Here is a 13,246-nt window from a genome sequence, read left to right as displayed (position 1 = left end):
TGATAGGGTAATAGTGTTGTAAATACATATATACATTATGTTTGAATTGTGATTTTTGATTCCAACCTATAGAAAAATAAATTTGTGTTTGTAAATTCCGTTATATGCACAATTTTGAACGCTTGAACGCTCTTATTAGTGTAGGTAGGTACATACCTACCTACACTAATAAGAATTACATACATAAAAGCTACTCTAATCATTAACAATAAAACAGTAATCTCCTTGTAAAATCACTTTTTATTAGAACCATCATAAATTCACACAATTTATAAACACAGTTGTTGACATTTCGTTAAGAGCAAGTGGTTTAAAAAAGAAATCCTAATAAAAACAGCATACAATTGTGTGAGCTCCAAACAGTTAATTCGCCTTTTAGTTACCTAACAATGAGTATCAGAACTATTTGTTTAAAGGATTCAAAAAGGTGTACGTGTACTTGTACGTGTACGTACTACCCGCTCTTTGTCCCAACTACCTTCCAACCTGTATACAAACGAAGGTGGTTTGATAACAGTTATATGTATGTGACACGCGTATTGGCGGTAGCAATTAATATTTCAATAGGTAATCAATTCCATAATTGTGGGATTTTGAGCGTCAAAACTTGTTTTATTGTCATGATTTCAATGATAACTAACTAAAAAAAAACAACAAAAAACGAATGACGGTTATTTTCAGAGTATAATATTAAATTATTGTCAAAGCTTTACAAGCTGAGGACGAATTATCTTTTTGGAGGCTATTCCACTTCGTGGTACCAATATGTAAAACCTCACGATAGGCTGATTTCTTTAAAAGGTAATCTGCTTATTTAAAAATCTAGAAATCATAAAACTCTTTTATTATCCATTGTACCTCTACAAAGCACATAGTGGAGCGGGCCCCGAGTGGCGGCGCGCGTGGCCTGTTGGTTTGGTACGGGTGCCCAGAAAGTTTCCAAACAAAAGTGTGGAGAATTTTCGCAATATTGAAAACTTTCCTTTGACACGTTTGTACCGGGCGGCGCGCGGCGGCACTGCGGCCCGAACAGGTCCTAGTCAGATCCAGCTACAGATCGAGATCTAACCTAACTACGAAGAGAAACGCCCACCCTTAATGCTGCACGACACTGGCGATTAACTAACTTAAAACATCGTATAACATACCAATTGAGTAGATACAATCCAAGTATATATTATTTTAAAATAGCAAATCTGTTTGAACATTTAGTGTTAAGTTAGTTAAGCGCTCCCCTGGCTCAAGCGTGGCGAAGATTCTACGCCGGACAACAACACACTTAAATACTTAACGTAATGATATCAATTGTAATGGAACAAGCAATCTCCTCTATATTTAAACACTTTATACGTATTAAAAGCAGTGAGTGATTTCAATAAAATCTTAATAAAACAGACAACTAAAAATATCTTACTCATAATTAATACTGATGAACTTAAACAAAGAAAAGATTCCTCAGACAATTTGATCACAACACTTCGATTAATATAAAATAAACGAGTACAAAATATATTTAAAACTTGATTTACATATATATCTAGGCATCATACATAGGCAAAACAATCTTCCAAAACGCTTTCACGTTAAATAATCATTCTCGAATATCTATCTTGGTCTTAACTTAGCACCCAGCGAGGCTCTAGCGAACCGCCGACGTTTCCTCTCACTCTAAGGACCTTACAGCGAAAGAAACAACCGGTATTAATTTACAAGTGAATATTACAATTACACACACTTGAGAAACGTGTTGACTCACGCACACAACAGGCGTTAAGACTAAGTCAATGGGTTGTCCCTCTCGCCGTTATGTGATCAAACTAAATATTAGTTTCGAGCGGCACAAAACAATTACAAGTAGTGTAAAGTGACTTCCTAACCGAACACTACGTCATAGATGTAGTAAGTACCTACCTACTTATGTATAGTCATGTATAGTTTATACCAGTGGGTAATAAAAATTATTTTAAAAAGGTACGAGATAAGTGCGCCTCGACACTCGACCACAAAAGGGTACGAAACCGGTGGCTCGCGGAGCTCTTTTACCATTGTCCCGGAATATTTACATTCCACTGTCCTCACAAGATATGTACACTTACACGATTCTTTGGTTCCGTCGTAAACTATAATATATGTTAACAATGTTTGTGATGCTACCTAACAAACTTTATTATACCTACCCTTCGCGGTCACTGTTATTCAAATAAATTACGTACACGTGTACTTAGCCAAATAATTTACTTTTATTACCAATAAAATATAAATAATCATCAACGAACAACGCTCATAATCACATTCATGCCGTAACTTAATAGTTTTAAAGCTTTTTTGTATTAAAAATAAATATCAAGCGGTAGGAAACGAATTCCGCAAAAATACGCCCCTTTCCCAAGGCGCATACACTCAACATGGAATATATGTAAATATACAATTATCTATTAACCTCTTAAGGACCAATGTTACGAATATTGCGGCAGACAAACTTTTTAGACTAGGGGAGAGTATGATATACTTTAACAAAATAACTACACGCCATTTGAGAGATTAGCGTTCATTGCAAAAAAAAATACCATCATCAACAGAAAGACTCAATGCAATAATTAGGTGCACTAGAGCACAGTTATTATTCTGTTTGTTTTGGTACATAACATAATGCCGTGATTTATCCAAATCTTCGATGTTATGTAATAAATAATCATAATCAATCTAAGTATAATTTTCGACATTTGCGCTTGTTATTTAAGTACAGTTAAACTGCATTATAGCTCCGCAGCACGGATGTCTAGAACAGCGTAGCTTCTTTCTGATAGGTCCATCGTAAGATAGTACTATTTGTACTTGGTCTTTAAAAATACGTTTCTTTATTTACACGTTAGCAAGTTCGATTGGGCGAATAGTTGGGTGTATGCGCTAAGGTCATGTTTAGGCAAAAGCCACGCCGGTGCGATTAGCCGAAAAAACTATTTTATTATAAATAATTCTTCAGAAAAGCGTGCCATCACAGCATGGCCAGCTAACTGAGCTAACACGTCAACCGACCTCGACCATCGGAGACATCGTGCATCCAGCAGATTTATCGAACGAGATTAGAACATTTTAGGTATTAAAAAGAACGTAAACAAACAAAATCTACTGACTCGGTCATTCGGCCAATGAGACAATACCATAGTTTCAAAACTCCAAAGTCCAATTTATCAGGGTAAACTATGGTATTTGTAATAGACAATCGCACCTGCGTGGCATTCGGGTTAGGTGTTTAGCAAACGATGGCCTCCGAGATGGGGTTCTCGGTGATGCGGATGACGGGCGAGTGGCGGCAGGGGCGGCGGCGGCCGGCGTCCGACAGGCGGCGGAACAGCACGATCTTGGTCGGCGAGAGCGGCGCCACTGAAACCCAACATCATTAATGCCTCGCCCACGAAAATCAGTAATCGCGAGCAAATTTGCTCGACGCCGGCGCTTGTTATTTCGATCATCATAAATTTGTTTATACCACATGCATAGTGCTCAGCGCTAGAAGCGTCGGCGTGGAGCGAGTTCACTCTGAGCTTTTTTTTCTGTGGCTCTTGCGATATTTTTTGAATGTAATACAATTCTGGTTCAGTACGTCATGTAGATAATTTATCAAGTTTTGCTTAAAACGTTATTTAAGCATAGACCTCAGATAACGAAAACACTATTTTGTTATGTAAAAAGCTTGGTTTTTGACTTTGACTTCGTGGCTGCTATTGTTTATAATTAAATAACTCTTACTTCAAAATATTCTTTTATAAGTCGAATGCGTGCTGTCTCTTGACTTTCTTAGCATCGCCGCGTCCATGTTCTACATTCTATATCCAAACCCTTGTGAATTTACGTATCTACTTGCTAACATGGAATTAATCATATATTCTATATCAAACATAAATACGGTCTTGCTAGCTATAGTCAAGTCAAAAAAAATAGGTGGGATTAAGTAAAATACCTATATTATACGTAATATTAACACGGACATAAATCATATAAATCTGTTGTGATCGATCGACGATCTAATCCACATGTATTCCACCCTGTCCAATTTCTTTGTACCATGTGTATTTGCATCTCACATTTTGCTTAGTGAGAGAGTACGACGCACTGCAAATTGGACCAAGAAATTGGTCCGGTGGAATACCAACCTTAAAGACAATAATCAATGAACATAAAACACTTTCTTATAAGGGCGTAGATTTAAGTGTTAGTCGAAATAGAAAAGGTCGTGCTGCCGAAATATGTTCTCCATAAATCATGCAATATTCCCGGTATAGGACGAAAAACTGTATCCACTATTTACAATTCGAGCAGGTCCCTTAGACACAACAATTTTACATACAGGATATTCATATACGTCACCGAACGGTGCTAATTCGTCGACTTTCCTTTACACTCAGTAAAACAGTACTTGAAGTCGCGCTTGATGTATGGAGTCGCGCGCGAGAATGCAACTCATGCTAGACCGTTTGATCTGACTTCACTGGACATTCGGTGCCTGCTCTTAGGAATTTACGTTGTGGGTAAATGCTTTCTATAACTGACGTCAATTTTACGTTATCATACTTTATGTTCACATTAAAAAAAATTTAATGTAAGTATGTGACACATTTTGAGCATATAATCTAATACAGTAGAAATATCAAGTGTATGCGATCAAATACGAAGTAGAATGCCAAGATAGAAATAATCCAAGTCCAAAATTGCTTTCGGACATGTCTATTAAATCTTAATTCAAATATTTTTTTGGTATTTTATGTACCGTGAATTTGAAATTATATTAATTTGATGATAACGAGAAAAATATATAATATACAATTTTAGCTCACTTTTTAATTTCTGCTATGTAATGGATACTTAACTAAAAGACTACTAAACCGGATAATGAAGTTAAACCCAGTAGATATGCAGGTCATGTACATGCGTTTCCACCAAACATGTGGGAAGATGCGTATCGAGGGGGATATGTGAGGAGCATACATATTTACATTCAAAACCTTAATTGTCACAAAAAATGTAAAGTTAAGTTAATGTTGCTAACATTAACTTATAGTTAATGTTAGTATATTAGTCTATAGAAAATTAAAAATATCACCTATATAAGTTGTTTCATTGGGTACTGCATAAATCTTATTTTCCCATAGTATTATGATTTTTTATAGCGGGATCATATGCAAAAAGAGATTTGTCCACAAGAATTTCTCATGCAATAAGTGATTTGTCACTTCAGCCAATCGCTAGTCTATTTTGCCGCCATTTTGCCAAAGACGAAAACCCTTTGTTTGGGTTGATGTAAATTTTTTCAAAGGACCCTTACGTCAAACCTCTGGGGTCACGAACAAAACATGATTTGTCCTTAAGGCGTTCGTGCATAAAAGGTTTTCTCCAAAATGTCCAAACATAATAAGATTTGTCCATTTTTAAATCGAAAAAATCTAAGTTGATTTGTATGGGTAAGTTATTCCGAATAATTTTACAACGGTATTAGTCTACAATATTCTTTTTAATTAACGGCGCTAACTTTTAGTTGTATCAATTTAATACGAAATAATAATAATAGATTTTTCCATTTATCTCAGTTTGACATCACGGTGACAAATTACGTTTTGCAAAGCTCCTTATGTTTATAAAGAATCAATAGAAAATATCCGACTAGAGCTGCGCTGAGCGAGGAAAGGTAAATGAAGTGATTTTATTGGTTATTAACAAACACATCCCTCGCTACGAGTCCTCGCACATCTCTGGTGGAAACGCAGCCTTAAGAGAAAATAAAATCCCAGTGGTCTTCACATCACACTTTGACCAATATTGCTCCCACCTACTAGAATCTATGGGTTAACTAACCATTAGCATTTGTTCAGTAATCAAGGAAACATAAAATATTTACAGTTAATATAAAAAAAATATAAAAAGTTGGCGTGTCATACTAAAAATAACAAATGCTATCATGTAATTTATGTAACATATTAAAAGCACTACAGGGATGTCAACATATATTCAACATGCGAAAACAATGATATCATTGATACCATGATGTCCATGATTTTTAAAGCATTTCATGTTACTATATTTCTAATTGAACGAATGTATGTTGATTTAACTTGTGCGTGTTACGCTTACGTTCTCTAAGTACAACGGATATCATTATTATCGCAGATTAAAAACAATAAATAAGAAAATCAGGTGTGACTTACTGTTTCTACGAAAGCTCTAGACGGTCACAACTCCCGGCTGGGATTCTCTATGGCAGGGCGTGCTTATTTTTTGCAGTTGCACAACACCTACCGTGGTGAAAAATAAAAACAAAATAAATAGAATGAGAAATAACACGTGCTGATGTTATGGCTAGAGAAATCTTGAATGTGTTCGATTGTTTTAAGTTTTCTTGCTGCGTGTCTTATTTATTGTCTATATCAACCAAAACAGTCAATCTGTCCGATTCGAACTTTAAGATACGTCAAATATTACGGCTAGATACGATACGGATTAGATAATTTCAACGTCAAAAGTGACGTTTTTTTGAAGTGATGTCACATTTCACACTGACATATCTAATCCATATCGTATCTAGCCGTAATATTTTACGTATTCTAAAGTTCGAAACGGGCCGAGTATGAGTAATATTTGGAGCACTACAAGCAATTCTTTAGCCACTAACACTTATGCCAGGAATGACTAGGAAAATCGAATTTAATATCATGCTTGCAATGTTTTAATCATCACTTAACTACATAGATAAAATCTTATTGATGTAGATTTATTGTAGTAAGTATAGGTACCTAGATATCGTAGTCATTCTGTCATAAGGTTATGAATAATTATGTGAAATAAAGACTAAGAATAATGTTTCTAATAAAATATTGTTTATGGCACTCGATGTAAAAGGGCATGCACTATACCAGCCGTCGGCAACCTTTTAGCAGCCAAGGGCCAATAGTAGTTAACGGAGGTGACGCGGGCCGTACTTTGTTAATATTTATGACTTTATGAGACATTGTCGTTTGTCACTATTACATACAAAATAGCCAAGGCGCCTCTCGGGCCGCAAGTGACAGTTTCGCGAGCCGCTTGCGGCCCGCGGGCCGCAGGTTGCCGACCGCAGCACTAGACGATAAGTTGATGATATTTAATTATTAGAATTATAACATAATTGTGTTAAAAATACATTTAGACATTTACACGGTCGCCTACAGCTCACAACCATACCTACTACTAAAGTTTTTAGTTTTTATTTAAATTATACATGAAACTCAACTAGCTATTATAAACACTTCTGTATCAATAAACATTTCTATAGAGTAGCTTTTTAATATCTACAGGTTAGCGCACACAACACTAATTTTAAGTAAAGGGGGAAGCCAAGCAGTTCCAAAGCTCTCCCGCTAATACATACCGGATTAGGATGGCCGCAAAATGCAATATCCAGGCTCAAACGTAATTAAGAAAACAAAAAAAATGGTTCAGAACATATTTTTTAAACAAGTTATACATCCTATACGTATTGATACGTAAGTCTTTTATATATATAGCTTTGATTATATTTTACACACGTGTCAACCAAACAGTAATGAACGAAATAAACGGGTAAAATGAACATTGACAACAATAAATGATTTTTAAAAATTTAATGCCGGACGAAAGCCATAAAATTGATTATCTAACAAATCTATTATCTAACAAAATATCTGAAAATTGTTTACATTCCAAATATGGGAATAAATTCAATAAACAACGATTAGACGATGACGCGGCCAAACAGATGCAAAAATAGTGTTGACTAGTTATTTAGTAATGTAATGTAAATATGTACGTTTTCTTAAGGCATCGGTGTCGTAATGAAAGGTGGCGTTGTGTACCGGTGGTTGCATCTATCGAGCGAGGCGTGGCGTGGTTTAGATAATATATTATAGTCGTTCAAATGCAAAGCTAGCCGGTGCACATTCGCACTAATCAGCATGACAATGTTCATGTTATTGTCTGTGTGTCGATTATAGTGAATTACACATTAAAAGCACTAAAAGCAGTCATTTCTTTGAAAATTATTAACCTTAGTGACTATGCTATTATTATATAACAACGAGTAAATGACTAGACATTCACATTTGGTACACATTTAAGTAATTATTCATTCGTTATGTTCTAAATTTACACCGAATTACAGTCGCGTGCATAGACTTTATAAATTATATAAAAATATCGCGAGGGGACATCGTATAATATAAATACATATAATTTAGAATTTGGTAGACATTAGAATAGGACGGAAATAGAGACGGAGGGTTGGGAATGAATGAATGAATGATTTTTGACGGTGTTAGAATTCGTTATGCACGCGTCCGCGGTGGAGACCCTTAAAAGACCCGTCATTCAGGGCGTGGACAAAACTTTTTGGCAGTATCTGTGGCATAAGAATTTGGCAACAGAGTACGAAATTAACCTTATAAGTTTCTTTGGCATATACTGTGTTCACAATTATTTTATATATATTTATATTCCATTGTAATTAGATATTTTATCCGAATACATGTTATCATAATATTTAAAAAAATCATGCCATCGACTGTATGTAATGGCTTAATATATAGTCAAATATGTTTATATAAATCCAAAATATCTAAATCTTTATTGTTTAATTAATATTTCGATATTTTTTTGTAGGTATATATCTTGAACCCAGTAGTAATTTAGGTTACGTATAAGAAGTTCCAACTACCGTGACATTGTGTAAATACAATTCAACATTTTAATCTCTCACATTTCAAACGTCACAATAAATATTAGCATTGTACTTATTTTGCGTTTAACTTTTCGATAATGAATATCAATAACTATCAATGTAATTACACATAGTGGCTAACCGTAACATTTAATGCGAATATTGTAATTTACTTATCTAAAATAAACCTTTTTGCATAGGGGGCACAATCAGTTGACTCGATAAAAATACTTTTCTTTGTCTTTACGTTACCTACCCACTACCACAGACATCTGAACTTTAAAGACGTGCAAAGTTGAACTATGACTGACAATCAAATCTAGTGCAGCTGTACAAATGCTCTCGACTTTATATGTCTATGATAAAGCACCGACCAATGATATCACTTTTATGTCTCAAAAATGTAGAAAATGAGATGTGAGAGGCTCACCAAATTCATCAATTCACTTTGATGTAAATAAAATCTTTATAAATTTGTATAAGCTCCTTATTAACAACATGGTAATAGGTTTTCATTTCATTTATACCATATTCATTTTTTATATTGGTCGATGCTCTAAGTTCAGGGGTCCAATTTGAATTGATCTTCAAAATTTGACAGTTCAGCCGATATACCTATAGTCACCTATCACAAAAGCAGCGATAGTGTAGCCACATGGTATGCCACTTCGCCTTCTGCCACTTTCTGAAGTCTAATCTGGCCCCAGATGTCTCTGGGTATGGCCATAAACAAAAGAATATAGTAGGACGCGTAAACTAGTGCAAATTATGGTAGCAGCAATGCGGTAACTAGGTCGTCAAGCGTTTACCTTTGACAATCCTCTTAATGGGCACAATACCATCCATATCTGCGGAATATTTTGCACTCCTTTCCGCGATTTAGTATACTCCTTTGTCTACGGTCATGACGAAGGAAATCACGCTGATTAGTATTAGCTCTTCTGTTTCCATGAATTAAGTGGTTGCGTTGGCGTGGTCACGTCCTGCGGATTACTTACCGTAGCCCTCGCCCTGCAGGAAGAGACGGAAGGCCTCGGAGATCTTGCCAGGCTGCTCCTCGAGAACCATGCCGCAGTCGGATATCTGAAATCAATCGATCGTTGGATTTCTGTAACTACAATGAAATAAATATGAAGCGCATGTCTGATTATGTTTAGCGAATAAAATGTGGTATATATTTTACTGGATTCCATCTAGGATTCAGATATGATAGCATCTTTGAAAGTAATTTTTGGTTGAAGTTTAAAGGAACGACAAATATTAAATTTTTAGCAGCCTTGTAGTTGTCAACGTCGATAGTTACCCAAATGTATCTGCAGCGGTCATAACATACCTTTAGGTAGAGTTGTTAGGCTGTCAAACATCACTGTATTGGCTACATGAGCTGACACAACCCCAGTAATGTTTAACAGTGGTCATATCCAGGAGTTGTCGGGGTATAGTCGCCTATTGAACATCACCGTATCCTCTACATGAGGCGACAGGGCTCCAGCACGGGCACCTTGATGGTCTCAGCGTCGATAGATTCTAAGGTGCGACATATAATGGAATGAACCTACCTTCATCCAGGTGGAGTTGTTAGGGTGTAGCCGGCCATTGAACGTCACCGTATCCTCTACATGAGGCGACAGGGCTCCAGTGATGTTCAGCACGGGCGCCTTGATGGTCTCGGCGTCGCGCGAGATGCCGAGGTCGGTGCGGCGTAGGTAAGAGTCGATGAACAGCGACAGGTTGGTCGGGTTCACGTTGCGGTTGAAGTGCATGCGGTACATCTGCGTCAGGTCGTGGTTTCGCTCCTCGGGGAACTGGAATTTACAAATAAAAAGTTTATGGCTTTAAAGTTAAAGGTTATTATCGTGTGATCATACACGCCACAGATCGGGTAAACAGTAGTTACCAACGTACATTTATCATGGATGGGTTATAAGAAAGAAAAAGCAATGCTTCGCAATAGCTGAAGAGGTCAATTCCATAATAGTTCAGAGAACTCGGATGCAAGATCAGTTTAATTAGCCGTTACAGTTCAAGGTCTATGATATGGTTATAGTAAGTTCGTCTACATATTTATGCTAAATTAGTCGATATCTTTGACCAGTACTAGTCGCAGATATCGTCTGCCTCTGAACAGTCGCTACGAAATTTTTTTATTTTACTTTAAAAATGTCAAAACTCGCTTGTTAAATATAATTATAAGTAAGATTCGCCATCAATAAAAAATAATGATTTTATGCAACACGTTCGCACAGCTGTCCTTATCCACCACTCACTTGGGTTCATAACCACATACCTGACTTACTAATTAGTATTGTCATACAACTAGGGAACAAATCAAATTATTTTAGCCTCTCAATGACTGCATATAGTTGAGAATTCAGGACGGGTACCGCCGTGGCCGGGTGGTCTAGTGGTCAGGACCAGAGATGTGAAAAATACTTTTAAAAAAGTATTTAAATACAAAATACAAATACTTCCTTAATATACTATGTATTTCAAATGCAAAATACAAAATAGTTTATCAATTTGTATTTCAAATACAAAATACAAAATAGGTATTTTCAAAATACTTTTTAAAAATACAAATACTTTGCGATAAAAGGTACTCTGAACAGTGAATACCTAGTCTGAATTAAAAAATTTACTCGGAATTTCCGAGTTGAAAAGACTCTCTTTATTCTTTGAAAAAAGTGTGTCAATCAGTCTTCTACACCGTGTTTTTTTTGATTTCCGTTAATTTCAAGGGTGCATTTCTGAGGTTAAATCAAGTAACATTCTCAAAGACACCGATATTCTAATTAACTCCATTTCGGAGATAATCAATAATTTATTTTTTTCCTATAAGGCCTCTACAAGCGTGTACACTTGCCTTAGGGCCGGTTTACATATTGATTAGTGTTTAGAATGAGTTCATAGATTTGCTACTAAACTTAAGTACAATCTCGGTCGATCGATGTTCGAAATGACATTGATATGTCACAGATTTCAATTGTTTGGTTGAGTTAAATGTAATGTCCGTGTTACAACAACGCTACATGCTACATTTAATTACTTTTTAAACTTAAATATTTTTTTTAAAAAAGCAAAAAAATATTTTTTGAAAATTAACTATGCCATTTAGTTCTCTTAAACGTACTTAACCATACCCCGAAATTAACGGAATTCAATAAAAACACGGTGTATATAAAGTGCAAATTTCTAATTGTTTGCTCATATTAACAGGGAGGATGGATGGATGATGGTTTTTAAGGGCCAATTTTTAAAAGCATTAATTTAGATTTGTGATGTTTTACAGCTAGTATAATGCCTCTCGTTGTTGTGATGAAAACGTCTCGTTTGTGTTTCACCAGGGCAGAAAAGTTTGTTCTCCTCTCCTCTCGTACCTTGAAACCCTCGCAACACTCAAGATTCCACTTTTTTAACTACTCGCTACGCTTGTGGTCATGTACGACGTTACTAAACAGATTCAACAGTTCCATGTTAAAAGAATGAGAGAGTTGCCAGTACTGTATCAGAATAATGTAGGTAGGAGTTACATCTCTTCTGATGTAACTCCTACCTACATTAGCTACTATAAAGTATTTTGTATTTTGAAAATAGAAAATAGGTCCCAAAAACTATTTCAAATAAAATACAAAATAGTTTTCTTTAAAAGGTATTTAAATACAAAATACGTATTTTGTATTTTAAATACAAGTATTTCAAATAAGTCACATCTCTGGTGTATGATACCTTTTCTCAAAAATGGACGGCAAAGTCGACTTTGCCGTTTAAAAAATAGGTCGCGAAGCGCGTAGTTTATGGTCAGTCAAAAATTAAAAAGTTAAAAACATTGCAGTCTCGATTTTGGGACTGCAATGTTGCATACAAATTCCATTATTTGTCGAGTTCCAAACTTTTTAAAAGTTGAAATGGCCATATCAAATGAAGGCACAGGCCCATTAAACAGCCAAACAGATGATTAGTACCGCGACTATTTAGCTGTCTCAAATAGGTTGACGTATTTTCGGCAGAGAAATACACTTCTATTTTTTTAGTAAAAAAATAAAAAGGCGGCAAAGCTAATTTTTTCAATTGTTTCTACTTTTTTCTGTGAAAATATATACGTAAGAACGTTGCTTTTGTAAAATATTTCTATGATATTTATATTTCTTGCACCATTTTTGAGAAAAGCACTATATATGACTCGGCTGGAAGGCTACTTGCTGGCTTCGGATTCAATTAAACGGACTCCCAAGGTCGTCCGTTTAAAACGAATCCTCAGCCTGCAAGTAGCTACTTCCGAGCCTCGACAATAATGTACTATTATCAGTTTACTTAGTCGGTCCATAAGTTCTAATTAATATTATAAGTTCAATTAATTATACTACGTTTTGATGAGTATTAAACAAGCTTTCAATTCATGGCTACATTTTTTTCATTAAAAGCTTTGTATTTATTACATTTTATCAGTCAAAACCTTTGTGACAGAACTTATGGACCGACTAAGTATAGTATTATCATGTTAAAACACCTAAGTATTCTAACGAT

The 13,246-nt window shown here is 35.5% G+C and overlaps 1 protein-coding gene across 4 annotated transcripts in view; it reads right to left on the bottom strand.

The window, feature by feature from the left end:
* Nucleotides 1-222: 222 nt before the first annotated feature.
* LOC134804085 (protein NDRG3) overlaps nucleotides 223-13,246 on the bottom strand; it is a 145,314-nt gene continuing 132,290 nt past the window's right edge. For 3 of the 4 annotated variants that reach the window (XM_063776998.1, XM_063776999.1, XM_063776996.1), the window contains 3 exons: nucleotides 10,282-10,527; nucleotides 9,721-9,805; nucleotides 223-3,384 (listed from right to left, as the gene is read on the bottom strand). In XM_063776998.1, the coding sequence (XP_063633068.1) occupies nucleotides 3,254-3,384; nucleotides 9,721-9,805; nucleotides 10,282-10,527 (462 nt within the window). In that variant the 3' untranslated portion in view covers nucleotides 223-3,253. Of the gene's footprint in view, nucleotides 3,385-6,200; nucleotides 6,288-9,720; nucleotides 9,806-10,281; nucleotides 10,528-13,246 lie in introns of all 4 variants that reach the window. The other variant, XM_063776997.1, reaches the window with a different exon arrangement.

This window comes from Cydia splendana, chromosome Z (genome assembly GCF_910591565.1).
Source record: "Cydia splendana chromosome Z, ilCydSple1.2, whole genome shotgun sequence".
Classification (NCBI taxonomy): Eukaryota; Metazoa; Arthropoda; class Insecta; order Lepidoptera; family Tortricidae; genus Cydia; species Cydia splendana.
The sequence above is the reverse complement of the archived record's forward strand: the minus strand, read 5'-3'. Positions and strand labels throughout refer to the sequence as shown.